General features: G+C 45.6%; 2 protein-coding genes across 2 annotated transcripts in view; both read left to right on the top strand.

The window, feature by feature from the left end:
- The window catches only part of LOC128430584 (trichohyalin-like), a 6,106-nt gene extending 3,542 nt beyond the window's left edge, over window positions 1-2,564 (top strand). Inside the window, 3 exon segments of the mRNA XM_053416687.1 lie at window positions 7-248; window positions 250-833; window positions 836-2,564. Coding sequence (XP_053272662.1) covers window positions 7-248; window positions 250-833; window positions 836-2,481 — 2,472 coding nt within the window. The 3' untranslated portion in view covers window positions 2,482-2,564.
- A 3,575-nt stretch (window positions 2,565-6,139) lies between these two features.
- On the top strand, window positions 6,140-27,405 carry ankrd53 (ankyrin repeat domain 53). The gene is made up of 7 exons (XM_053416689.1): window positions 6,140-6,216; window positions 24,864-24,963; window positions 25,851-26,050; window positions 26,164-26,328; window positions 26,425-26,545; window positions 26,639-27,077; window positions 27,266-27,405. Exons 1-7 carry the CDS (start codon window positions 6,140-6,142, stop codon window positions 27,403-27,405), a joined length of 1,242 nt encoding a protein of 413 aa, XP_053272664.1.
- Window positions 27,406-27,433: the final 28 nt, after the last annotated feature.

Genomic DNA, 27,433 nt, shown 5'->3' on the forward strand with positions numbered 1-27,433 from the left:
ACCGAGGAGCTAACAGAAACACAGAGTCTTCTAGCAGAGAGACACTGGGAGGTGGAGGAGGTGATCGAGAGGCTGCAGGAGAAAGAGGAGGCGCTCGAGAAGAAGACAGAGGAGCTAACAGAAACACAGAGTCTTCTTGCACTGAGACAGAGGGAGGTGGAGGAGGTGATGGAGAAGCTGCAGGAGAAAGAGGAGGCGCTCGAGAAGAAGACAGAGGAGCTAACAGAAACACAGAGTCTTCTTGCACAGAGGACAGAGGGAGGTGGAGGAGGTGATGGAGAAGCTGCAGGAGAAAGAGGAGGCGCTCGAGAAGAAGACCGAGGAGCTAACAGAAACACAGAGTCTTCTTGCACAGAGACAGAGGGAGGTGGAGGAGGTGATGGAGAAGCTGCAGGAGAAAGAGGAGGCGCTCGAGAAGAAGACAGAGGAGCTAACAGAAACACAGAGTCTTCTTGCACAGAGACACAGGGAGTTGGAGGAGGTGATGGAGAGGCTGCAGGAGAAAGAGGAGGCGCTCGAGAAGAAGACAGAGGAACTAACAGAAACACAGAGTCTTCTTGCAGAGAGACAGAGGGAGGTGGAGGAGGTGATGGAGAAGCTGCAGGAGAAAGAGGAGAAGCTCGAGCATTTGAGGCTAAAGGATGGAGGCAACGAGAAGGAGCTCGTCCAGCTGAAGCTCACGATCGAGCAAACGAAGTCAGAGCTGAAGAATCTCACAGGCAAGATGGAGGAGGAGATGATGAGCATGATTCAGGAATATGAAAAGGAGATCGCACGAAGAGACGAGAGCGTAGAATCGATATCCAAGGACAAGGACGAGGCCGTGGCTCGTCTGGAGAGCAAAGCGAGAAGATGAGAAAGGAGGCGGAGAATTTCAAATTTAAGTACGAGGAGCTGAGGAGGGAGAAGGAAGAAGAGGTGAGGAGACATCATAGGGGATACGAGACAGAGATGGAGGTGAGAGAGCAGCTCGAGAGACAGATGATGGAGAGAGAAAGTGAGTGGAGAATTAAGGAAGAGGAGATGCAAGACAAATTGTTGAAAAGGGAAAGGGAGGTCGAGGAAAGAGAAGAGGACACGAGGAGAAATGAGGACGAGTTGAGCAAGAGACGACTTGAATTGGCTGCGAAAGAGGAAGAGCTTCGAAAACAGGAAGTGAATCTTGAGACGCACCGAAAAGAGCGGGATCAATACGAGCTGGGAGTGAAACTGAGAACTCAGACCATCGAGAGAAAGGAGCGGGAGATAGAAAGTTTGCTCCGAGCTCTGGAGGTCAAACAGCAAGAGCTGAGCAGCCACGGCCAAGATCTCCAGAAGAACGTACAGCGTCTTAGAGACCAAGGGAAGGAGCTGAAAGAGAGAGAGCACCACCTAAACAAGGAGGAGCGGGAGCTGATCAGCTGGAAGTCCGAGCTGCAGACGCAGAACGAGCACGTGGACTCTACAGCTCAGCAGCTCTCCGAGATGGGAAGAGGTTTGGCTCTGCTGAAAGACGAGCTGAACAGAAAAGAGACGAATCTGAAGACGGCGCTTAGAAAGTGGAGCAAGTGGGAAGTGGAGCTTGAAGCGAGAGAGGTGGAGTTGCACGAAAGGAACTTCGAGGGCGGTCAAGCTGCGGTCGAGAGTTCGGAGAACAACGTCTTTGTGATGTGCCGAGAGGTCAGCGAGCAAAAGGCAAAGGTCAGAGCGGTGATTCAAGGAGAGAACACAAAGGAAAGGGAGGATCAAAGGATGAAAACAACACAGTCAGCTGCAGAGAGCGATAACAGTCACCATGAAACACTAGAAGAGACAGAGACCAGTGAGGAAAAGGAAGGGATGAGAGGAAGAGGAGGAGAGAATGGAGAGGAAAGAGGCCTGGAAAGGAAACAGGTCATCCAGGGTCAGAGGTCATTGAGTCACAACAGCACAGCCCCTCCTGGGATGCGTCTGAGGGTGCTGGTGCTGGGGGAGTCCTGGTCCTCTCGCTGCCCAGCCGGAGTCACCATCCTGGGTGGAGAAGAGCCCAAACCAGACGGCTCCACCTTCAGGTCCTGGAGAGGTCAGACAGCCGGGAGACGCCTGGCGGTGGCCGAGCCGCTGGGTTTGAGGTGGCGGGATGGGCCGGACCCAACAAACCTAAAGAAGAGCCTCCTGGATGGCGTGTCCTGGTGTCACCCGGGACCTCACGTGGTCCTCCTGCTCATGCCCGTCTTCCTGGCCTGCACGAGGAAGTACAGGAGAGCTGTGGAGGAGGACATGGGTTCGCTCGGGGAAGGGATCTGGCAGCGCACCCTGGTGGTGTTCACGTGGGGGGAAACTTTAGGGGTGAGCGCGGAGCAGCACATCCTGAGGAGCGGGGAGCTGACGGGCCTCGTGGAGAAATGTGGCGGCAGGTTTCACGTGCTGACCAGTAAGAGAACAAACCCTGAGACCGAGGGGCTGTTTGAGAAGATGGAGGGCATAGTGGCTTCCAACAGCAGGGGGCAGTGTTTGGTGTAGATCTGCAACACAACCTAATTAATTTATCATGTCAACACAAATTCAAGTTGAGATGTCTTCTAATAAATGAAATGATTAAAATACTTTTAATGGTTTTCTTTTGATTTGGGGAAGTCACGCAATAAAGGGGTTGGGTGGGAATCGAACCTGCGGCTGCTACAGAAGGACTCAGGCCTCCATATAAAGTGTAAACCCAACAGTGTAACTACTTCACATTACAAATAAAAGTACTGCATGTAAAAGTACACAATTAGTTTAGTGAGTCACTTCTACCTATTTTTCCATTAAACATAAATAAACTAGAATGAGTGCAGACGTGTGCTGAGGGCCATCTGTCCCCACATAAAAAATAAATAAATATCTGTCCCCTAAATATGCAAGATTACGATTTTTAATCAAGATCACTGAATTATTCTATAAGAAACAAATGAAAATGTTTGAAAATATCACAATATTAAAGAAAGAAAGTATCTGTTCCCTGATCTGGATCCACAGCAGAACACGACTGACTTTCTCATTTCCTCCACAAGATGGAGACCTTGTGTCAGACTAGAGACGACAGTGCACCGCGGTGTTGAAAGTCACTGATGACAGGGAGTTGATGGTGAAAGTATAGTGAAGCAAGTCAAATTCATATTCCTTCTAAAAACCACAATTTTCCGTATAAATGGCTGCTTTGAAAAGGAAGAGCACACAAAGCCAGACGAGCCGGGCCCCGTCTTGACTGGAGGCATTTCAGGAGAAGCCAACCATCTCGCAATTAGAACCGCAGGGGGCCTCCCGCCCGCTGAGAGGACTCCTGCTTTGACAAGTAAATTATGACTCTTGATGAGAGGAGTACAGCTTTCTCAGAATGCCATTTTTGACAGCCGGGGGGGGGGGGGGGGGGGGGGATGCGGCTGGAAACATACAACAACTTCCATCATCAGCCGAGCCAGATGCAACATCCAAAAACACTCGTGTGCAATCATCAGGCTAATAATTATGGAGTGTGAGTGCTGGTCTGTACCTAACATGGCAGCAATGTTTTTTAATCTGTCCATTCAGTGTGAGCCGCCTTCAGAGGCGAGATGAGAGGCTGTTGTGTGGAGATGGATCCCTGCTCCTCTGATCATCTCTGCAGGGTGGGACCGCTTTCAAAGAGTCGGGCCAGACAAATTGCAGCTGATGCAGACGGAATTTTTTTCATACGTTTCAGCGTAATGTTTTAAACATATCAGGTATCCAACACAAAAGATACGAATCAGTCTTTTTAGTTTTTAAATCCATAGATTTAACATCAAAAAGCTCATTTATTGCATCACAACATGTGATTTATTTACTATAAGCTTGGATTTTTTCAAACATTGATCACAAATACTTTGCTATTGATGGTTTAGTTTAAAAAAATATTTTTAAATGCAAAACAAAAACTGTTAACTGCAGAAACGAACCCGCAATATTCAGGATATGAACGTCGCCATCTTGTTCAATAGGATCCCGACTTTGCACTGTAGCGATTGTGGGATGAAGCTGTGGTAGCGAGGTCCACGTGAACGACCAATCATGAGTCAGTAAATGACAGAAACCATCTCTGACTTTTTAGTTTGGTCCATGTCCCATCCCATAACATGGAGGAGGCAGGATTTATGACCTACACTGCATCCAGCCACTAGGCGGTGATTGAGATGCTTTGGCTTGACTTTTTGGGGCGGTTGTGTAATCCGGGATAATTTTGGCTTAATTTATATATATACACTGATCTTTATATACAGTAATACACTGCATAGCTAACCTAGTCGTATATCTATCATCTATCTATCTATCTATCTATCTATCTATCTATCTATCTCGCTCACTAGACAGATATACCACTAGCTTAGTTAACTATCTTCGTAGTGTCCGAGGCACAAAACTTTGTAATTCCACCTTTTGTTAGTTTTATGCTTTGGCACAAAATAAATAATATTGGAACATTTGCTTGGAGAAAGATGAGCTGATGCACGAGTCTCATCGGAATCAAAGTTCACGTCAACATCTTCGCAAATTCTCCAACTCCTGCTTTCAAATGAATACTGCATTAAAAACATGGTCCTTTCATTAGAGGTGGCGGTCGATCAGTTTATGACTCGAATTAAGTATTTGGAACAAGAACGTACAGAATAGATGTTTTCTTATTCAAAAATCATAATGAGAATTTTTTAATAAGTTTGGTTTCAGATGTCTCTTACAAAAGGAAAAACACATTTCTTAACCCCGGGCGAGGTGAACCGATGATCTGAATGTTTTTAAAACCAAGGTCGGACCGGTTTAGGGATGTGGAAATCAAAAAGTAGAAGAATGTAAAACATGTATTTTAACTGACCTGTGAGCCCAAAAAGCGATTGCACGCTTTTTTCTTTTTCATTCAAGGACATTCATAAAAACTAAAAAGCTGAAAACCACCACTATCGGTGGGGTAAAGGTGAATCCTTGCTCCACATCAGCCCCGTGACACTGAGCGGTGCAAACAGGGAGCGATGAAACCACTCTGGGCCACTCATTCGGGTTTTTGCCGGCATTAGTTCAGATTAAGGCAACACGCTAACCCTAATTTATCTTTATTTGGAGCCTTTTAAGGTCCTGAATCAGGCTTTTTGGGAAATATGGATGGGGCCTCATTTACATGCACCACAATAGACAGGAGCAGCTCAGTCAATCATGTCCACAAATGTTCGAAACCAAATTACTGGGCTGTGTTAAAACCGAAGTTAATGGTAGGGCTGATTTTTATTAAGGCCTGTGCACTCTCATTTGAATAATGGTCTTTCCACCAATGTTTTTTTCTTTTCAGTACTTGACCCAGGAAGGAAATAAATGTGATTCTGCTTTAACACCTCCATTAATATTCAAGTGGCTTTAATACTCCAGGTTTATTTCTGACACATCCTAATTAGCATGGCAGTCCGGCGCTAGTTTACGATAAATCATCTTCTGATTGTGCATTTGCGTGCACGGTGGGAAAAGAGGGAGTTTAATTACCGATAATTCGAGGCCATTGTGAGGAAACGCTGGCTGGTGGTCGCCATCCTGAAAACAAAAATACAACATGATTATGTTTGACACTGATTCACTGCAACATGAAATCAGCTTCTCTTCCATGTAAATTGACAGTGAATCGAGCTTTGATTGAACCAGTTAAATCTTTTAAATCACTGATTAAAATGTATTATTCGTCTTCTTTTGGGGCTTTTGACAAAAGATAACAACATAAGAACATATGATTTCTATCAGGGACCATAAAGGGGCCACAGTTTACAAAGAGGGGCCGAATTATGTTCAACATTCATACAGAGTTCCTCATTCAAAAATCGCTTCCTTCATGAGCCAATCAGATTTCATCTGCCACCTCTGAATCCACCCCCGGTTCTAAAAGTCGATGATATTAAGTTGTTGTAAATGGATTTTAGTTCAGATGACATGTCCACGGTGAACCCCGCCAAAGGATAAGCGGCATAGATAAAAGGATAGATGTCCTGCAGCCCCCCCCCCCCAGAAAGCCAGACACCTATTTGCTCTGATCTTAAAATAAAAGATCCATTACCTTTTCAAAACCCCAGGGATGTAAAACCCTTCTATCTTTTCTCGCTGTGCATTATTCTGACTTCCAAAGTCATTTTTGGCGAATCACGTTTAGCCGATGGTTGAGGAGACGAACCCGGAGACGTCACCGCTCAGGGAGTCGCTCGCCGAGGTGGCGTCCGGTGACAAGGACAGGTAGGCGTCTGCATGATCCTGCAAAGGTCAGCACCGGTCCCTCCAGGGCGAGGACTTATATTGAACCTGATGGACCATGAGAAGTTCACGAACTGGCCCCCAGACCCCCCCCACCTTTTCCACCTCGGCCACCTCCCAGGGGGGACATTTAGATAACATTAGACCTTTCGGAAATAGATCGCCCACCGTTATGTAAACCACCCACTGCCTGGTAAAAAGCCATCTGGACATGATTCTGAGGACGGATGTATATCAGGGGTTTATTCTGAAAGTATAGAAACACAGATTATCTGGTCTGTGCCCAAAATAGCTGTGGTGCAAGGGAGGGCCACGAAAGAACAAAGTGTTCCTGACTGGGTGAAGAGGCGGCCGGGAACGAGATCGGACCGAACTTGATTCTGGAGCAAGCATTGACTTGTCACTAAGGAAATAATGATTAGGGATATTTTCTTTAATATAACATATGCTTCTGGTTAAACTTTAAAACATGTATAAACCTTATAGCGGCAGTTGTATGCTTCCATGTGTTTTACTCCCTCGCCTCCTCTGCTCCTGAAGAGGTAGAGGAGAGAGAGCGAGGTAGAGGAGAGAGAGCGAGAGCGAGCGGAGGAAGAGGAAGAGGAGAGGACGCTGCAGATGATGAATCCCCCTCTGGACTGCATCCTTTCTGGCTGAGTGCGTCCGGTGGGCCAGAGCCAGGTCCTGGAATCTAGCTAATGAGACACACCCCCCCGAGGGGCCCGCGCCGTCCCATTGGCCGAGAGGCTGGCGGCGGCCGAGGCGATTGGCTGATCGCGTCCTGTGCGAGCAGCTGTCAGAGCGTGTTGCAAATCAAAGTCACAGCATTGGTATCCAGCGTGGCACACAGTAAGGAAGCTAAATGAGTGGAGGGGAAAGAACAGCGGCTGCACTCAAACTTAAAGCTGACAACTTCCTCTTCTATTTACGTTACGTCTTATTCTGAGGGTGATAACTAATTTGAACTCATTTAAAATCAGTTTTTATTCATAAACATCAGTTTTAACTCTGCAGCAGTCGTTCTGCCTTTGATCTTTCACGTGTTTATCTTTCCTCTTATGGCAGAATGAGATATGAAGCCTCCACAGAGAATCATCACGACGCTGCTATTCTTTTTAACAGAGACATCACAAGACATCCTCCACATGGGACTGCTAACTAAAAGAATATATATATACACATATAGGTTTTATTTATTCAGTGCGATATCTGAGGAGAGCTCTTTGACATGAGAGCAACATGCTTTGTAACTCGCAGCATGAATAAAACATTGTATTTTTAACAATGTGCAAAAGACCGGAGCCTCTCATCTGGAACGTCCGACAAATATATTTCATTCCTCAACATGATGTGGACACAAGCAACATCCTGAGCCTGGACCCACGTTGAAAATCTTATGAATTATGAGGAAAGAATCACAAACAATCCGACATGTTTCTCGAAACCCAGACCTAGAGGTGCAAGACGAGTTCGGGAGATTCGAGAAGTACAGACGTCCGACGTGGAGAAGTGAAATCTGTCGCTTCTTCACCCGACATCTTTGCTTCTCGGTCTCTGTGGCCCGGGAGCTGTGAGGCGAGTTCAGCTGAAGGTCGGGACGCAAGAAGAGGGGATGACGAACAGTTGTGGTCTCAGATCAGCTCATGGTGGCAGACGGTTGACAGCTGAGAACCGGCCGGAAGTAAAAGGGAACAAGGGCAGGACGAGGGGGGGAAACAGGGGGAAGAGCGAAGCCTTGTGGCAGATTTGTATCCACCTTTTGTCTTTTTATTATAATTTTGTGTCTCCTTGTGTATTTTATGGTTTCTATAATCCTTTAGCATCTTTGTTTACATCTCTGTAAAATGGTTTGTTTGTCTCTTTTTAGACTTTTGATTGACATTCCTACAAGAAATGCTTTCAGTCACCCACAGAATGTATTTGGGCCCAGGGGCTTCCTCACCCTCTGGACCCTCTGGACCCTTCAGACCTGTTCACCCACCGATGATAAACAGATATAAAAAGAGGTTGGAAGCAGCAGAAGATATATATTCACAGATCTGGAGTCAGCGCTGAGGGACAGGAAGCTGCTGTGCGTTTAAATCCACACAGTCAGAGCAACATGTCGAGCTGCGTCGAGCGAACACATTCACATCTATTACAGCTCCTGTCAGCTCCTCTCCTCCGTCTCCTCCCACGCTCCCATCTCTCTCCTTCTCCTCTGTTTCATACTTTGTCAATTTGGATCACGTCTCGCTCTCTAACGTTTGCTGCCCCCCCTCCCCCCCACCCTCTCTCTGTCCTCCTGCGGACGCTCATGGAGTCAGTTTGTGAAGTCGCATTCAGCTAATTAATCAAAGCCGGAACACACGTAATAACAGATGTGATGTCGTCTGATTGGCCGGCAGCGGGGGGGTCAAAAGTTCACAGGAGAGGAGCGCACTCTAGTGGCGGACTCGCTGTCTGTACAGTCTGTACTGTCTGTACTCTGTGTTTTGCTCTTTTATAGAACCAAGCATGCATGAACATACACCCCTGGGCCATTCATATTATATTTGCATTATGCTGTTTAGTTTTTTAAAAGATTTTTTTGTATCCTTCTCCGCTCTATACGCCGTCTCTTCTTGTGTGTTCTCTCTCACACAGACAGACACAGACAGACACACACACGGAGTCTAATCCACAAAATCCTTAAATGCCCCCCCCCCCGCATTGGCTTCATGTGAGCTACATTATATAAGACGGAGAAGAAAAAAAAGCTTCATATGATGAACTAGCAGGGAATTACATGGGGTACAAGCTTATTACTACACACACACACACACACAGACACACACACACACACTTTCATGTCAGCTGCTGCGAAAGAACAAAAGACTATTTTAACCTCGTCTGAACTTTCCCACTTTCTTAATCTGGCGATGTAAAAAAAGAACAAGGTCCACAGTGTGTTAGTACACTGTGTCCAGGTTTGTACAGGACAGACTTAACTCCTGACATCCCGGACAGACGCACACACACACAAACACAGACACACACACACAGACACACACACTCTCTCTCCTGTAGAATATTCTATTGGAAAACACTTCCTTGCCCGTTTGCAGTACATTTAGGTAGAAAAGCTTCTCTGCCACCTTGCCACTTTTCCTCCGGGATTAAAATGGAAGACCTAGTTATTCCATTTTGGTTTTATCTCGATTACCCCGATGAAACTTTGATGGGCCTGACAGAGGAGGCAGGAGGGAGGTGATGAGCAGATTAAAGATTGATTGTGTATGTATAATGAAGTCAGTGTTGGAGGGACAATCTGTCTCCTGCTCAGGTCAAGGAGTCTGCAGAAAACTCCAGAAGACGCTGGACCATTTTAAGATTTGAAACAAGGCCTTTTACAGTGTGGGTGAGTTCCTGAAAAAAAAAAAGGACACCAACAAAGACAGGAGACTATTGCCGTTTGTAAAAAGTGGTTACAAGCATCTTAACATTTTATCCACATGATAAAAACTTGTTTTAACTAAACACACATTTAAGTTTGTTTCTTTACATGATGCAGAGGTCAAATTTGAGCCTCCCATGGATCTGATGCATTATGTCTGTAGAAGGCAGATTTAAGAAACCCCCCTTCAGACCCCAGCAGGATCAGATGAATTCACTGGACTGTGGTTACAAGATTAACTGCGGCAGCTTTGGAGACATTTGGAAACAACTTGAATCCACAAAGATTCACAACATGAAACAAAACCTTTGCTCTGGAGCAAAACCCGGAAACATCGAGCAGCGAAAATAAAGAAACATGATCCGAGTGTCTGTTTGTTTTCCATCAAGAGTGATTTCCATCTGCAGAGAAGTGAGGGAAGAGTCTCAGGTCGGAGGATTTCTGTCTGTATGAAGCCAGGACACCAGCACACTTTACTGTACGTTGCTTCTGATATAGGAGCAGATGGTTTGTATGGAGGAAATATTTCTACAATAACGTTTTTTCTAGCAGAAGAAAAGTTCCAAGGTCTATGACTGGTATTAAAACGTTCTGAATAGGATTGAACCTTTTCTGTAGGAAAAACATTGACCTCAATACCAACACCACAAACCATCCTTTTAAGATGATAAAATATATATATATATAAAAGTATTACTTCATTATAGTCCAGCCTGAGGCCACATTAACAACACATTTCACTCGTTGCATGAAGGAACACAGTGTTGGTCTTCTGCAGAACATTGTGACATCAACGCTGCACCGTGAGGGACGGCCATGTGAGAGCAGCTGGTCAGCTACATGTGTGTGTGTGTAGAGCATCGAGCCGGCAGCCTGTAAGGAGCGAACAGAATCAGGCCCCGGTGGAGAATCAGGCCCCGCTGGTTACTGTAGCATCACTGTGACTCACCCTTATACTCCGAGCCATTAATGCATATACGCATCCTGGTCTGTCAAATCAGCTCCACGGTCGGTTCGGAGCTTTACACTATTTAACGTACACAACATCACCGCTATTAAATCCTGCCGCGGTGAGATTTGTCCCGGTTTCTGGGACCTGTTGCTTATAAAAGATGCACGGCTGCTGATATATCAACCCCGGTTATGCACAGAGGAGTTGGACACACAGTTTATCCTTCATAGTTTCAACATACATCGTGTGTGCGCGGCTGCAAAAGCCCCAGAGCCCGAGAGCGAAGTCGATTGTTCAGCCGAGTCGGCCGCGCATCATAAAAAATGCAAACACTGGCATATGGTGCGTTAGAGGCAACGCAGCTTCAGCCCGCACACTCATAAATCCATATCCATTACTGCCAGTTCTCTGTTTGTTTTTTTTTTCTAAAAAAGGCAGAGGTCAAGAGTTCACATCCCATCACACAGGAGAATCCCCTGAAACATCTGCTTCTGTTGCCATGGCAACTGCCTGTCACCGCCGCTGCCGAACAACTGGAGGGGGAGGATGAGGAGGAAGAGGAGGAGGAGGAAGAGGAGGAAGAGGAGGAGGAGGAGGAGGAGGAAGAGGAGGAAGAGGGGGAAGAGGGGGAAGAGGAGGAAGAGGGGAAAGGGGAGGATGAGGAGGAGGAAGAGGGGGAAGAGGGGGAAGGGGAGGATGAGGAGGATGAAGAGGAGGATGAGGAAGAGGAGGAGGAGGAGGAGGAGTAGGAAGAGGGAAAGGGAGACCGATTATTATTTTTTTTTTCATAGCTGCAGGTGCATTTTAGAACGTGAGGACACAAACTGTAGAGCAGCGACGGTTCTCGACCATTTCAAAGGTTTTTCTCCAGCACATTGAAAACACATGGAATTCACCAGAGCATCCAGAGGTGAACCAGAGCAGTGGAGACCAACAGATTCAGAGCGCTCATATAAACTAAAGCTCAGGTTGTGTATTCAACTGACTTGTGCTCTGCCTCTCATACAGACTGAGCTAGGATTGGCTCCAGCCCCCCCCCCCCCCCCCCGCGACCCTCAGAGGACGGTACAGATAATGGACGGATGGATTATACGTCTCTCTATGATGTTAATACTCAGAATTTCACTCAACTCTATCGTGGAATACTCAGAAGATCGAGTAAAATATTTAACCAGCCTAGAATAATCTGGAGCAAACCATTCTCTTTCATAACAACCTCTAGAATTGAACTGAGCAGTAATCACTTTCAAAGACTTCTATTGGCAGATCACTCACACGTGTTTACAAAGCACAATTATTATACTAAAGAAAAATAAGGAATCCAATGAACAATAATAATGAAACCAATACTATTAAATAATTAATGGGATAAATAAATAAAATTAAATATAAAGTACAAGTAATGTAAAAGTATACATGTATAACAATACTCTCTAGAATATAATTAAATCCTCCAGAATGAGTTTGAAGTACTAGCTCTAGAATCCTGGATATGTCCGCTCATGCCTAAAAATATATAGTTGAATGTTTCCATTGTTCAATGTCTAAAAAAATCTATATGTTCTGTATCAATTTTAAATGTAGCTTCAAATCATGTTTTAATCTTAACATTTACTTGAATTCATATCTGGAAACACAGCGATGAAATCTGAGAAATCACCAAAAAACTACATCGAGGAAAAATATCTACTGAGTCATGAACTTAATGTGACCTAATTATGTTTGGATTCTGCCTCACCACGTATTAACGTTCGTTTAACGCTTCACTGTAAGGCACACACTCACCTCCTGGCTGTTGCACACACAAACACACACACTAATACACATACAGAGACAACACACACTAATGCAGCCGTAAGGGCGACTGTTGTGTGTGTCCCTGCAGTGACAGCTACATTAATATGATAAAAACATTTAAATTAGTACAATATGTGGGAATAATACAACCCTGCTGCTGCCTTATGTGATGATTAGAATGACATCATTTCTAGTTTTGTTTTCTTAAATAGAAAAACAAACATAAAATCAATAAATTGATTTGTTATCATAGCTCTATAAATGTTTTATTTCAACAGCTATGGAATCACTTCTCCTCTAGATTGAAATATTGGCATAAAATCATTTCCAAATAAATTGAGCTATTGCACAAATTAATATTTACTGCGGTTAGATTTGAAATTAATTTCCCTGTATTTGTTTTTGAAACTAACAAGAGGGTTAACTCGGGTCTATTTTTTTATTCTCTCTCACAATAATTTAATTTTGTATTTAATCGAGCTGGGAATAATGACAATAAGGACGTGAACAGGAACGATAATAATGAAAAGGCACCAATTAGCGTGTGGCTCTGCCTGTGTGATGAATTATTTATGAAATCAGAGCAAACAGGAGGGCGAGCGGTCAGTGAGGAGGATCCGTATAAAGACAGGACACTCGGCTGCTGTCCTCAGAACACACACGTCTCCTGCTGCTGCTGCTACTGGACTCACAAGGTACTATTTTAATATATAACAAATATAACACTGTGTCATGATAGCCCTGCAATTTAGTGTAGTTTTATTTATTTAAAAATTGCATTGTATTCAAAATTGCAAGTATTATAATTTACACCACCTATTTGTTTAATTTTAGAAATTTACATTATAAAAATACATGTTTTTTTATATCCAGATATTCACTTCCATCAATTTGCTTTTAAAAAGTATTTCTTCTAAAATTGTAGAAAATATTAAGTTACATTTCATAGCCTGCCGCAGCTTGTTAATATTTTATTAATTAATAAAATATTGAAACCTTTTCAGAGGCTGTTTGGTCGAGAGGGATTTAAAAAGACAAAAGCTTCACGTTTCCCTCCTCGAGCACAAATTACAGTCAAAGAAAACAGGTACAATAATGAATTTCAATTTTTTCTATGCTTTTCATTCAGCTGCCTCATCATACACAGGACAACTTAGAAATTATTCACAACTCCCTCAGCATGGAGGAGGAGGGGGGGGTAGGGGATCTGCCCTGAAAAGCGACGGAGCCCAGGACCCAGAAGCCTCAGCGTGGCCGGGGTCCCAGCGCGCAGTGCATTCACAGTTCACAGGCATCTCGACCTAAATGCGATGTGACGGGAGAACCTTTACTGAAACAAACGGGAATATAGTATCAGGGCCGGCTGACCGAGCTGTGAACCGGGGCCCGAGCACAGAGCAAATTAACATCAGCAGAAAATAGCTCTGTGTTCTCAGATCGCTCATGTGCCAGGCAGCAAAACACATCCAGCTCTGCCAGGTCACCTCAGCCCGCAGATGTTTTAAGAATGTGAGGGGGGGGTTGGCTTGGGGGGGTGGCTTGGGGGGGCTGGTTCCTCGTCCTCCAACCTCAGACCACGAAGCCGGACTGACTCCCGAGGTGCTGCTGCTGCTCCGTGTCCCGCGGGCAAACGTCCCTGGCTCGGAGCTTTCAGTCCCACTATCGTCCATCATGAGATCTCTTTCGTGATGTCTTCCACTGAGCCGAGTCGGCTAATGATGCTGATCTCTGCCGCTCAGCGGGAAAGAACGCAGAGATACTCACTTTCTCTGGCTGCAGTGTGGAGGCCTAGGAGGAGCTTCTCCCTGCGTCCCTAGACCCGGGTCGTCCAAGGTCAACGTCTGCTGCCCGGGACAGTGAGGTAGAGGAAGAGGAAGGCCTGATGCAAGTCCAGAGAGCGTTCACCCTTTACAGATCGAAGATACAGGTCGATCTGCAGACCAGCTCCCTTCAGCTTGACCCCCGCTGCAACCAGGAGTCAGCGATCGGTCCAACAGCAAAATACTAGAGCCCTAAAAATTAGTTTTAGGCTAAACAGAGTCTGCATGTGGATATGGAGAAGTGAGAACGCCCAGAGGCTGATTCATCGTCAACTGAAGGCCTGGTTTAGGCCTTCAGTTGTGTTAGTCAGGTTGAGAGTAAGGAGCAAAGGGAAGTGAACCAGTCGATATCTTCCCACAGAATGTATGATTCTCACATTAGCTATGGTTTAGTGACCCAGAATTTTTAATCGTGATGTTTTTCGCCTCTTGCATTTACACTGAAAAGGACGTTTGGTTCCAAAGGCTCCAGAACTCTGATATTTGTCGAATTATAAAGGAATAAACGTTTTTTTTTTTCATTTTCAGAGGCTCCCTCCAGGGACATTAAACCAAAAATAGGGGGAGACAGAGATGCAGAGGAGGAAAGAAAATAGAGATAAAAGATGAGAGATTGTCGTCGCCCCCCCCCCCCTCCAGCCCATTAGGTCGGAGCAGAGCAGGGAGGCTCTCCGGCTCTCAGGTGTAATGTCGGAGGACGAGGCCGAGGGACGGACCGGGGGAGGTTTTTAAAAGCCTGTGTTGTCGGCTGTGCGTTGGAGGTGAGATGTCATTTCCTCTCGCGCCGCACGGATATAAAAAGGCTCCTCGGCAGCTGCTGACGGGTGCAGGGACCCGGAGGAGAACAGGTACATGGGGAGGAGGAGGAGGAAGGTGCTGACGTCTGCAGATCACTAAGATGTGGTCAAATTGAGCCGCTACTGACGGGAATGTGCAGCAGAATTATGTCTGGCAGTCGCTGGTTGAATATGTGTCCTCACGCTATCCAGAGATGAAGCTGAAATATACATTTATCAAAATATGTTTACTTTCATGCAAGTTTTGCTGCAAATATTTCTTACCCAACTTATTCTAGGGTCGGATCTTTAGATACAACCATAACTGCAGGTGTTCAGTTTGTTTAAAAGACCAATTAAGGTCATGTTAAAACAACAGTTCACCAAAAACACAACACGATTACATTTCCCCTTGACCAGAGACCGACTATAATTTGCTGAGGTCATAGGATATTATGTTGGGGGGCTGGGGGTGGGGTGGGGGGGCATGACCCAGTACATCTTGGAACGGATCCAGATAAACGAGTAACAGAGCGTTGGAGGAGGCGTGAACTCTCCGAGCTTCCTTCTGGTTTTCACAAATGAAAAACTAAAAACAGCCAAATCAGCTTTGTCAACAATGCAAATATTGTTTTCCATTCTAAACTGCAGTAAACTCCAGTTTCCTCCATGACTCACAATACAATATTCGTGTGTGTGTGTGTGTGTGTGTGTGTGTGTGTGTGTGTGTGTGTGTGTTAGTGCATTAATTATATATACATCTCCTTCCATGATGTCATGCAACATGTCACATTAGATCTTCTCTGTTCATATCCATGTGTGTGGAGATGTGTTCATACGGAAGCTTCTCGGGATATAGCTGCACCTCTACGTTTCTCGGGCTGGGGGGGGGGGTTTCAACACTCTGAAACGTTAACAGAGAAGACGACAACAATAGTCTCTGTCTCTGTTCTTTTGATTTGACGGAAACAGCCTCTCAGGATCTTTTCTGATCTCCACACATGAGAATAATCTGAGGTGTGACGACACCTGAGAGGCTGAGGAGCCAGACTCAGGTCGGGGGTGTGATCTAACCCTGACTTCTCGTGCCCAGACTTCTTATTCACACTTGGATCAGGGTTGTGAAAGGCGTCTGCGGGTCAAGCATCTGGAGGTGCCCTCGCCCTGGATACGGGAGGAGGCACTGAGCATGCTCACGGCCTCGTTTGTGGGTCACATCTCTCACCCTGAGGGCGTTCGAACACACAAACAAGAAGACAGACACACACAGAAGAGGAGACGGACACACGTGAGCACACGAAGGTCTATAAAACACACACAAACACACCCTGTCTTCAAAAGCCATATGGACCAACACCACATGTTGCAACTGATATTAATGTATATACGAGTGTGACAACAGGGAAACACATGGAGATGTGTGGACGTGTTAAAAAACATGTGTGGTGTTGTCACAGATACAAAGACACACACACACACTCGAGTTGTGCGAACACAATACACTCAGCCCAGCAGGTGCCCTCGTGCAGGCTGAGAACTGAGAGAGAGCCCAAACATGCCAGACAGCATCATCATCCGCTTCTCTGTGCCCCCCCGACGCCGGGACCCCCGGTAAGAGGAGCCGGACGGGGAAGGGTGGCAGACCTCGGTGTGGACACTGTGGGGGACGCCAGGGGAGGTGAGGATCACACACACTGGGCTGAAACACACACACACACACACACTCAGACCTATAGGTATGTGTGAGGGGGGGAGTAACACGAGACAAGCTGTGGTTACAGTGTCTGAGAGGGTTTTTCACATTAGAGGCAATTATTTTCGCTTTAAGGCTGATCTAATTCATATTTTTATATAAACGGTGAGTCATGTTAAATGTGATTCACACAGAGATAATCGTTCAGTTGAAGAGGCAGTTTAGAGTCTTTCAGTAAATTCCAGATATAGAAAACATCCGTTTCCAGCAGAACAAAGCTCAGATGAAATGACTGAACAGCAAAAAGACAAGAACGTCCCCTCCACCCTACAGTCCACAGAAATCAAGCTGCACCACACTCATAGATATCAGTCCTCTTAAATGCTTCAGAATGTTTTCATCAATCCATGAATTACTCCCTGGGAAAACAAATGATTAACAAAGTGGAACAAAATCCTGGAATCCTCCCCCTGCTCCAGATTCACAGATCTTCCTTGACCCATCACACATCCTTACACCAAGTCTCACATCTGGAATTAAATAAATATCTATAGAACTTGTGCTAACAGGACGGGGGAAAAAAGCTTAATTCGCTACAAACTAATTGAATTTTTCATTTATTTTCATTTTATGACTGTTCAATATAAAACCGATGAACACGAAGGACAGAAACATGTTCAACATTCTATCGAAGGGTTTTTAGTTTGTCCACTTTGAGGTAAAAGAAACAAAAAGGTGTGTGAATAACCAGAAAAAGCAACAACCACAAATAAACCTTCTAGCTGCTGCAGATCAGTTAATATCTATAAAAACTCTCTATTACAAATCAAACTGCACTGATCATTTGCTTTTGCCGGTTTTCATTGTGACTAAGTTCATCTCCTCTTTCCTTTTTTTCCAGTTGAAGAACTTAGTTTGAACTTTGTGTCCTCGTTGCTCCGCAGCCTGACACTCGAACAACGTTTTTTAACTCCACCACTGTTTTGTGGTTACGTCTGCTGGATGGAGAACTCCTCCACAACCTCCTGAACTTATGAACCCTTTTCATAATCAACCCCATAATGTCACAAACGCTCGGCTGTCAAAGGTGACGAGTCAGAATTTTTAGTTTCTTCCCTGAAGAGATGGATGTTTTCCCTTGAGACCAACAAAAACTTGAATAAAAGGTATTTTTTGAAGTACATTTACTTCACTCAGGATTCTCAAACAAATTAACTATTATATATATATAAAATAAGATATATGCACGTGTCCAGGCTTCAGCACTTCCCCCCAAAAAAACAATAAATGAATTCCCTATTATATTCATTTGTTCTGATTTACCTGTGCATTAGAACATTATCTCTTCAGGGTTAAGTTTAGGTCTATTCCAGTGTCAGTTGATAAAACACTCATCCATCAATAATACAGCGATCATGTTGTACACGGGCGATGAGGCTACATCCTTTTAGTCCTGTCGCTCCAAATGGATTTCAGTGTCTCTGCATGTAGCTGCCGCACCGCTGAATTATTAAAGGTGGTAATTAGGTGATTGTGGCTGCTGCGCCGTGCGTCTCCGGAGGCCAAAGTAACTGTCGGAACAATGTTAGTGTTTTTTTTTTTAGGATTAGGTCATCAGATCAGCTTCCTATCCATCCATCTGTCCCGAAGACAAATCTCCCTCCGCCCTCCTCTCCCCTCGCCGTGTTTATTTTGGCCTAATTCCAGATCCCCGGCTTCGCGAAATGAGCAAAATACAAGCACTTTGATTGAATAGATATAAATCCTCGGGCAAAAAACAGCATTTACACTAGAGAGAGAGAGTGTGTGTGTGTGTGTGTGTGTGTTTTCCTTCCCATTGGATCTTGTTTATCTAGGCAGAGTGTGCGCACGTTTATAAAGTGGCCGACTGTCCCAAAGCTGTTGTGGTATCGCTGTCCCGCTTGCATTTGCATTTCTGCGTCATGTCATCTCTACCCACTCCAGATTTTATGAATATAATTGGGATGCGTGTCAGGGGAACAATGGGTTTTGTGAAGCGATGCCCCGCTGATGAACCAGGAGGAGCCGATGCTCCGTGACCTGGATAGAGGAGGAGAAAACCACCATGTTAGGAAGGGTCACAGTGTCAGTGGCAACACACATGAGTGTAAGAGAAAGCAATCACATACACACACACGCACACACTCACGCACACACGCAACGAATCGCGTGTCTTGGCGGTTGCCTTTAAGTTGCTTCGTGCTCATGCTGCAGGTTAACAGTGCAAACGATCCGTGCTGCTGTCGGAGCGCGATCCTCCGACTGGGAACACTGGGGCCCGGATGAAGTGCATGTAGATTCCACCTTGTTAATGGTGTCGCCGAGCAGTTGATCTTTGCAGCTTTACACACAAGCAGAGTGTGAGATCACGCGGCGGCTGAACCGGAAAGATTCAGAGGTCACGGTCAAGAAGGTTCACGTGAGAAAAAAAAAAAAAGATATTCCCTGGAGCTCTGGAGACACTTTCAACGAGAACAGAAGATGTTGCTCTAATGATTTTTATCTATTTCTTAACCACGCTTTGGTTAAAGACGAACAATGTGACAGACAACTATCAGCCGGGGGTTCAATTTCCATGTTCCTGTGTCACTGTGTCCACTAATCCTCTTATGAATGAGTCAAAATGGCCTAAAAACTCAAATTAGCTGATCTCATCATCTTCCCATCAATGACACTGGGCCTTAAATCTGCAATGATAGCACCAGTACAATGTCATTATAGAAGGAAAATTATTATATCAATTAATTCATTTTTTATTAAAAGCTCATACATGGTTTTTATTGTGGCTAAAGGAGAAGTCCAGCAACTGTCATACCTGATTAAAGATTGTGGGCATTTGAAGAATACATTTTATAAAGCATTTGTGTTTCTGTAGTTATTTCTAAAACCAAGATGGCGCTGGACAAAATGCCAAACTTTCCTAGTATGGAAATTTTGATGAAATATATATCTGCCTTGTGTTTAACCCTATAAGAGCTTATAAACCCACATTAGTAAATAATAATAAATCATTAATGTCAATTCATTTCAATGTTTAAACCCTTGAAGGTTCTGTGATATGAAATTATATTAAAATAAATGTTGACTTTCCACCAACCACAGAATTTTCAGTGGATTCTTGCTTCTGCAGTTACTCAACAGAGCCGGTGTTCTGGCACATTATTACATTTTTCATTCCTCTGCCGTCTGGATTGAGCTCAGGTTGCTCATGGACACGTCTGCAGAGCGAGAGTCGTCTTTTATTCTCTGCTTGTAGCTCAAACATTATTTATTAAATTAATCCCACAGATTAGAAGCGTATCATATTGTGCTTCTTGTTAACCGTGACCCTTTTTCTCTCAGGATGTTCGTCACTGCCGATCATGTAACTTGCACCAAACTAGCTCTCACTTGTAATCAGAGTAAGTCCACTACATCTAATCCAGAGCATCTGTGTTTGTGCAACAATTGTTAAAGATTAGTGGACGAATTAGAGGACATCAGCGGTGCAGCTGATAGGACGATGTGGGGACAGATGGACAGACGCTCCCTCAGGTTGGACAGAGGAGAGATGTGCAGCCTGGTAGAGAATAAGCTCCATTCACATATAAATAAAAAGGGACAGGACGGCCATGAGCTCGAGAACATCTCCACCCAAGCGTGGACGATTTGCACACGTCTCTTCTCCTCTCCTCTCTACCTTCCTCACGTTGACCTTTCAGGCCTCCCCTCTCCTTTTCTCACTATCGTATCTCGCGCTCCTTCCCTCTGGTCATTGCCGCTGAGCTGTGAGAATTGAGAAGAATGTGTCTGAGGGATATGGAGAATAAAGCCGGGGATCATGGGAAGGTGTGAAGGCAGCATGCAGGTCAGGACCTGGGGGACGGAGAAGCCGGGGCCGCGAAGGGAAAAGGAAACGACTGCAGCAACGGACACGGGCTGGAAAACAACTCTTCTTCCTCCTCTTCCTCATGTTTGTGACACTGCTTTCAAGCCTGCAGTGAAGTTTGGACATTTTCTTGAAGGGGGGGGGGGGGGGGGTTGTGCGTGAACTCAAATGTCCGAGTCAGTGGCTCTGGACATTTTCCAGAACTTTTCCTTCCTACCTACCTCCACTGAGAAAATCCACAGTGTTGATGTGAACACGTCTGAGTCCGGATCTTTTTCCAGAGTCCATTCTGAGAGATGACTGGAGGAATCAAACCCTGTTTTCAGACATGAGCTCCAGAAAACAGAGGAGGTTATCAGGCAAAGCACAGTTATTTGTTTTTTTTTTTTTTTTTTTTGGGGGGGGGGGCACTAACTTTAAATGTCAAAGGTTTTAGCTCAACTGTTTGATCATCAACAGGTGCAACATATAAGTTTTCCTATAAGAGGCCACATACACGATTGGGTGAATAATCGAGTCACAGAAACATTTGTCATATTTCCTGCTCTACAAGACACACACACACACACACACACACACACACACACACACACACACACACACACACACACACACACACACACACACACACACACACACACACACACACACACACACACACACACACACACAGTGATAATTAACGTGTGGCACAGAATGTCTTCACAGAGGCCATCTCTTGTGCTTTAACCTTTCTCTGCAGGCAGTTTATCTCCCTGTCATTTGATCTGATCGTACCCATCAGCGTTGGAACCCTGTTTCATCCTCTGCCATCCGCACACCCCGAACACCCCTCCGACCCCTCGACTCCATCCTAAACTCGCCCTGGTAGGTGCAGCACAGCGGCCTGTGTGTGTGCATGTGTACATGTGTGTGTGTGTAGTTGTGTGTGTGTGTGTGTGCATGTAGCGATGATGCTGAGGGAGGTCGTCGTGCGGTCACTGAGCAAAGCCTGGTCGCATTGTGACTCGGAGCTGCAGAATGTGCCATGGTGCATTAGCGCGCTGCCGCCTGGCTGAGCATGAGGCGTGGAGAGGGCGAGGAGGAGGAGGAGGAGGGAGTCAGGATAAAGAAAGAGAAGGAGGAGCTAAGAGGGACGGAGCGAGAGGCGGAGAGATTGGGGAGGCGAGGAGGAGCAGAGGAAGAAAGGAGGGAAAGGAGGATAAGAGGAGGAGGAGGTGAGGGCATCAGCACACTTACACATAGGCAGAGTTCAGAAGCCCCAGGGGCAAAGGGTCCTTATAAGATGGATCATCAAATATGAAGGAACATCGAGGCTGTGTGTTTGCTCTGGTATCTACTCCTCATCATCTCCTTCTCTCTCCTCCACTCTCTCACTTTTTCAACTCTTCATCTCTCCCTCGCTCTCTTCTAGAAAACTTTCACCACAGTTGACTTTTTTAAATCAGGGGCCTTAAGGGGCCACAATTTACATACATATTAAATTGTTCCTTATTCAAACACATTGTGTTTTTTCAAAAAAGCAACAAAAACAAAAGAAATTATCATATTTATTATAAGTATTGTTAATAAGTAGCTAAAAGAAGAAGAAAAGAAGACTACACACAGGAAAGGGGCACTTTCCCCCTTGACCCCACCCTTGGATCCACCCCTGCCTCTTGTTATACGTCCATTTCTGCCTCTATATTTTAATCTTTTCAGGAATTGCTGATTTTACAGTGAAGTCAAAGTGCTTTCATCCAAACCTACCGAGCATTATTGTGAAGCTAAATCCTGGTAAAGGATTGTTTTTGCTTGGCTCTATTTTGTAGTAATCCTTCTAACCATCCTTAAAGGCTGATATACAAATAAATAATGTTCAAACTATAAAGAAAATAATCAACACTTGATGTCAGGATGAGATTTGACACAGAACGAGTTATAAAACACGTATGAATGATATTTTCTATGCATGAGAACAGCTGACTGCATCTCTATCCCTCTTTGCAATGTGACCTGATGGGCAATTGGTCAGGTGCCACTAGCCGGGCAGAAGCCCGTATCGTGCCGCCAATTAAAAACAGATGGGGTGCGATTGGATGATGTAAGGGGCCAATGGGAGTGCCCGCCAGGAGGATGCTGGGACATGATCTCATTTTCATCCTCGCCCTAAGCAGGTTTAGACAGCTCTGATCGTCCTGCCGCTAATCTGCACAGCACAGACTGCATGTGCTGGAGCTAAAGCACACACACACACACACACACAAGCACGTTTCATCGTTGTTGTTTTTTTGGTAACGTGCATCGTAGAGAGGGAAAGATGAAAATCAAGAGCGCACATAAACAGTTGCTCTTGTGTAGATTTCTTGGTGAATGAGCACCAGGCCGGCACACGTCAGAAAGCTTTTAAGGTTTCAGAGCTTTTAAAGAGTACACAATCACATGCAGAGCGCAATTGACAGTACATGGACAATCACAACACACACACACACACAAACACAGCTGTCAGAGGAAAGAGGTCATGTCGGAGGTCGGCCTAATGGGACTTGTGCTGAAAATCAAACATGAAAGAGCTCTACACCGAGGGCTGCGTACAACCTGCCTGACATGTGACCGAGGTCTTAGGAAGCCAGCGAGGCCGCAGCGGGGCCACGCTCTTCCCCTGCTATTGACCCCCATACACTCACAACCACAAACACACATAAAAGCACTGAGTACACACTAATGTGCATATGCTCACACACACACACACACACACATTGACACATGGACTCACTCTTTCTGTGCGCTCACATGCATGAGTCACTGACATGGCTGCGTGGCCGTGTTGTGATGGAGGCGAAGGCTCTGGGGGGTTGGAGCTGGGAGCAGAAAGCTGGGGGTCACTGGCCCGTCCTTGAACCTCCACTGGAGCCTGATGGACACACAATAAAAGGGGAAAGTCACAAATTAAAGGCTGGAATAAAATACTAGCTAGGGAATATTTCTAATTCATAAATACAAGTTTCTTTCTGCTAGTTATTCCTTGATTGGTCTTTTAACCTCTCAGTTGGAAAGAATCCATTGAAGTGAAGTAGTCAAAGGAGACAATAGACAAGTTACACATATTCACTTCAAAATATCCACAAGAATAACAACAATAAAACACAATAAAGAGAGCTGTTCAATTTCTTTAAATATACAAAAGGTCACAAGCACTTACTGTATATACCCGACTACATACACCCTCTCAATTGCCCTCCATCACACTCAGTTCAGTCAGGGGTCAATAGCTGTGACCAGAGAGGCCTGATCCTCCATGAGCCCATCGACCCTCAGCCACACCGACACAGAGAACATGAGCACTCAACCTCCCGGCCTTGGAAAACAAACGCTCCTGCCCGGCCTCCGCATGCAGCGAGGCTACGAGATTGATCCGCTTTACCAACGCAAGCGTCAATACCGAGGATACAGGCACCGGCAAAGATGGAGGAGGAGAGCGTGAGGTACGGGGATATGAAGTGTCTGTCACAATCTGGTACAGACTCAAAAATGTAAAACACACGTTACTGAACACATTAGATCAACGAGGTGGGGCTTTATTTTCAGGTTTATCCAACTGGCCATTTCAGACTGATGAACAAAGACGAAGAACAAAGGAAAGGCTTGCAATCATACGTCTTTTTCTCCTTTGTTGGTTCTCCTTTGGTTCTCCTTTGGTTTATAGGTCGGTGGTAACCAACATCAATGTACACTACCACCACTACACAGTGCCTCTCAATACTCTGCTCGTGCCTATACGTGTCTTTATAGTACTTCAAAGGATTCTCAAACACAGCTGGTGTAGGTTTCCCTTTGATGTATAACCCACGATCTCTTTGCCTTTGATGCATCTAACCATGATACTTTCTAACTTTAATGGTACTATACTGACTTTTCAAGTTAAGTAAAATCATCCATCGGTACTTTGACTCGTGTTGTGGGCTTTTACTCCCACGTGACGAAACTATTGGGATATCTGCTCGTGCACTGCGAGGGGATGGGGGGGGAGCCTGTGTTGCCACGGCAATCATGGAACCTAACAAGAAACACGGAAAACCTCGAGGGAAAAGGTAAACGACGTGTTTTTTATATTTACTTTATATACGAGACGATATATCTATATTATATTAACAGTATTAACAGAAACTAGCGCCGGACTTTTAAAGCAGTGAATTTGAGCTTATTTAAAAGTGAACTTACCACAGAACGCGTCTTGTGCCTCATACTGAAGGTTTTAATGGTCGTATGAAGTATTAACAGTCGGTTTCTACACCGTTCTGTCAGCAGGGAAGTTGCCCGACGCTTCCCGCGGGACAGACGCTTGTACCCGGCTGCTGTTGCTGCCAGAGGCCGGTCACGGGTGCTGGATCTCACTGACAGCTCACAGGTACACACCGCACACCGCTTGCTACACAACCCCTGCTACACACCGCACACCGCCAGCTACACGGCATCACAGTTTGATGAAGACTGTGTTAAAGTCAGGGAAACTGAGGATGCTTCCAAAACTAATACGAAGAATAACTTTGAATTCTCAGCTTTGAAACAGACAAAGAGGTGCTCAGCCCCTTGAAGAGCAGGTGTGCTCAGATCTTCAGGTGGCAGCTGATTGGCTGGAGAGGAATCACTTCCTCTTTCACTGCATTCAAAACAAACCTGAAGCTGCATTTACAACTGACCGGGAAATCCCATTTTGTCGTTCCATTGTTTCAAAAACACAGATGCTGCAAACAAAACTTGTTGTGTTAATGTGTTTAGATCAGTTGAACAACAGCTTCACGCCTCTTTCTAATAGTTGCACGTTAACGAAGAGGATCAAATGTGACAGACCCACAATTGTAGTCCCACAAACAGTTTATAGCTCCCAGACACAGATGAACTCCACATCCAATCAGGTTGCTGACGTCATCACCTAGGAACAATTAACATAATTCAATTAAGATCAGCTTTAAACAGAACAGTAGCTTCTGTTGTCGACTTGTCAAATGTTACACACTTGCAGCCGACACCATACATTTGAATGAAGACGTCCTCTCATCAGTTCTACCTGTGCGTTGGTTAGGATCTGTGGGAAAAGCCTATGGGTCATTATCGGCCTCTTACTGGTCTGTGCTCAGAGGCAGATTGACTCAGTGTGAGCTCATGGAGGTAAAAAGGTTTAACAGATGAATTAGAAGACGACACTGAGACGACTCTCTCTCTCTCTCTCTCTCTCTCTCTCTCTCTCTCTCTCTCTCTCTCTCTCTCTCTCTCTCTGTGTGCTCTCTCCTCCAGGGTCTGTCGGAGCTCCACATGGCCTGCCTCTACGGCCAGCTGGCTACTCTCCAGCGCCTGGTGCGCTCCATGCTGGACAGGCTGGACAACGGCGATCCTCTGGGGCGCCGGCCCGTCCACCTGGTCATGTCCTCCGCCAACTTTCACAACGCCGCCGCCTGTCTCAGATGCCTCATGGAGAACGAGGCCGACATCCATCTGTAGGAGCCTTATTTTATGAAATGTTCCTCAGAGATGTAGAATAGAGGGAATAAGAAGTCATTGATTAGCCACAAATAAGATAATAACAATGTTTTTTTGTCATTATGATCAGAACCACAGACACAGGGCTGACCCCGCTGCACCTGGCCGCCGCAGAAGGCCTCATGGACTGCGTGGAGATCCTGGTGCAGGCCGATGCAGATGTGTTGGCCCAGGACGACATGGGACACACAGCTCTGGATCTGGCTCGCGTCTGGTCCCACAGAGACGTGGGCAGGTAACAAAGCTGGAGGAACACTTCACGGCAAAATCAAAGTCAAAAAGAGTTTCAGTTTGCTCAAACCACGACTTGTGTGTGTGTGTGTGTGTGTAGGTATCTGAGAAGATTCATGTGGGAGGCAGAGAAGAAGAAAGAAATGGAGGGGATGAGTCAAGCTCGGGTTTTGTACAGGGACCTTGTTGCCATGGCCAAACTGAATGTGGTCGACAAAACGGTACGTTGTGAGTCAGTAAAATACGATATCACACAAATACCTGAATTCAGGATTTCAGATTTCTAACATCACCTCCTCTGTTTGTGCTTTCAGAGTCTTATAGACAAGAAGATGAGAGAGTGGGAGGCCTTGAAAGGTATTCCCCACATCAAGCCTGCCCCCCCCAAAGTCATGGCGAGCAAGTACCACACAAAGTGCCTCTTGTCCAGTCAGGACGGGTCTTATGTGGGGAGGCACGAGCTGAAGCTGGACGAGTCCAGGTCAGTGATTGACCTCCGGGACGTTGTGAGGCTGTGGAGGGACAGCAGGGGCAGAGGGCCGCCCCAGTACAGCACCAGGTGGGACAGCACGCCTCGGGACGCCCCTGACCTGCCTTTGGCCGTCCTCAGGAGCGTGTTGTTCCCCAGAGTGTCTCCGTTCAGGATCAACTCCCCTCAGGACTTCTACACGCGGGACATCAAGTTGGTCCCGCGCAGACGACGCCCCCAGGGGTGGAGCACCTCACGCTGGACGGAGGTGGCCAAGCACCTGGGTTAGAGCTGGAAGAGCTTCAACTGGATGTGTATACATGTAGCTTCAGGTAGAAAGCACCTTCATAGATGTTCACAGATTTCAGGAACACGTGTATCACGTAGAGGTCTGACTGAGTCCTAACAGGCATAAAGAGACGTAAAGAGTGGAAGTATCCTCGTAAAACATCCAGCCGTCTCATGACCTCAGCTCCGAGTGACAAAACACAAAATGCCACACTCTCCAGAAAGCAGAGGACGAGAAACCCCTCAGTGAACTGGGTCACCTGTCAGACGCACCCCTGCACCTTCCCTGATCCCCCCCAGGGAAGTGACCAGAGATCCAGGTGAGGGCTTGTCAACAGGGTGTGTGTGTGTC

Source organism: Pleuronectes platessa, chromosome 23 (genome assembly GCF_947347685.1).
Source record: "Pleuronectes platessa chromosome 23, fPlePla1.1, whole genome shotgun sequence".
NCBI classification, from domain to species: domain Eukaryota; kingdom Metazoa; phylum Chordata; class Actinopteri; order Pleuronectiformes; family Pleuronectidae; genus Pleuronectes; species Pleuronectes platessa.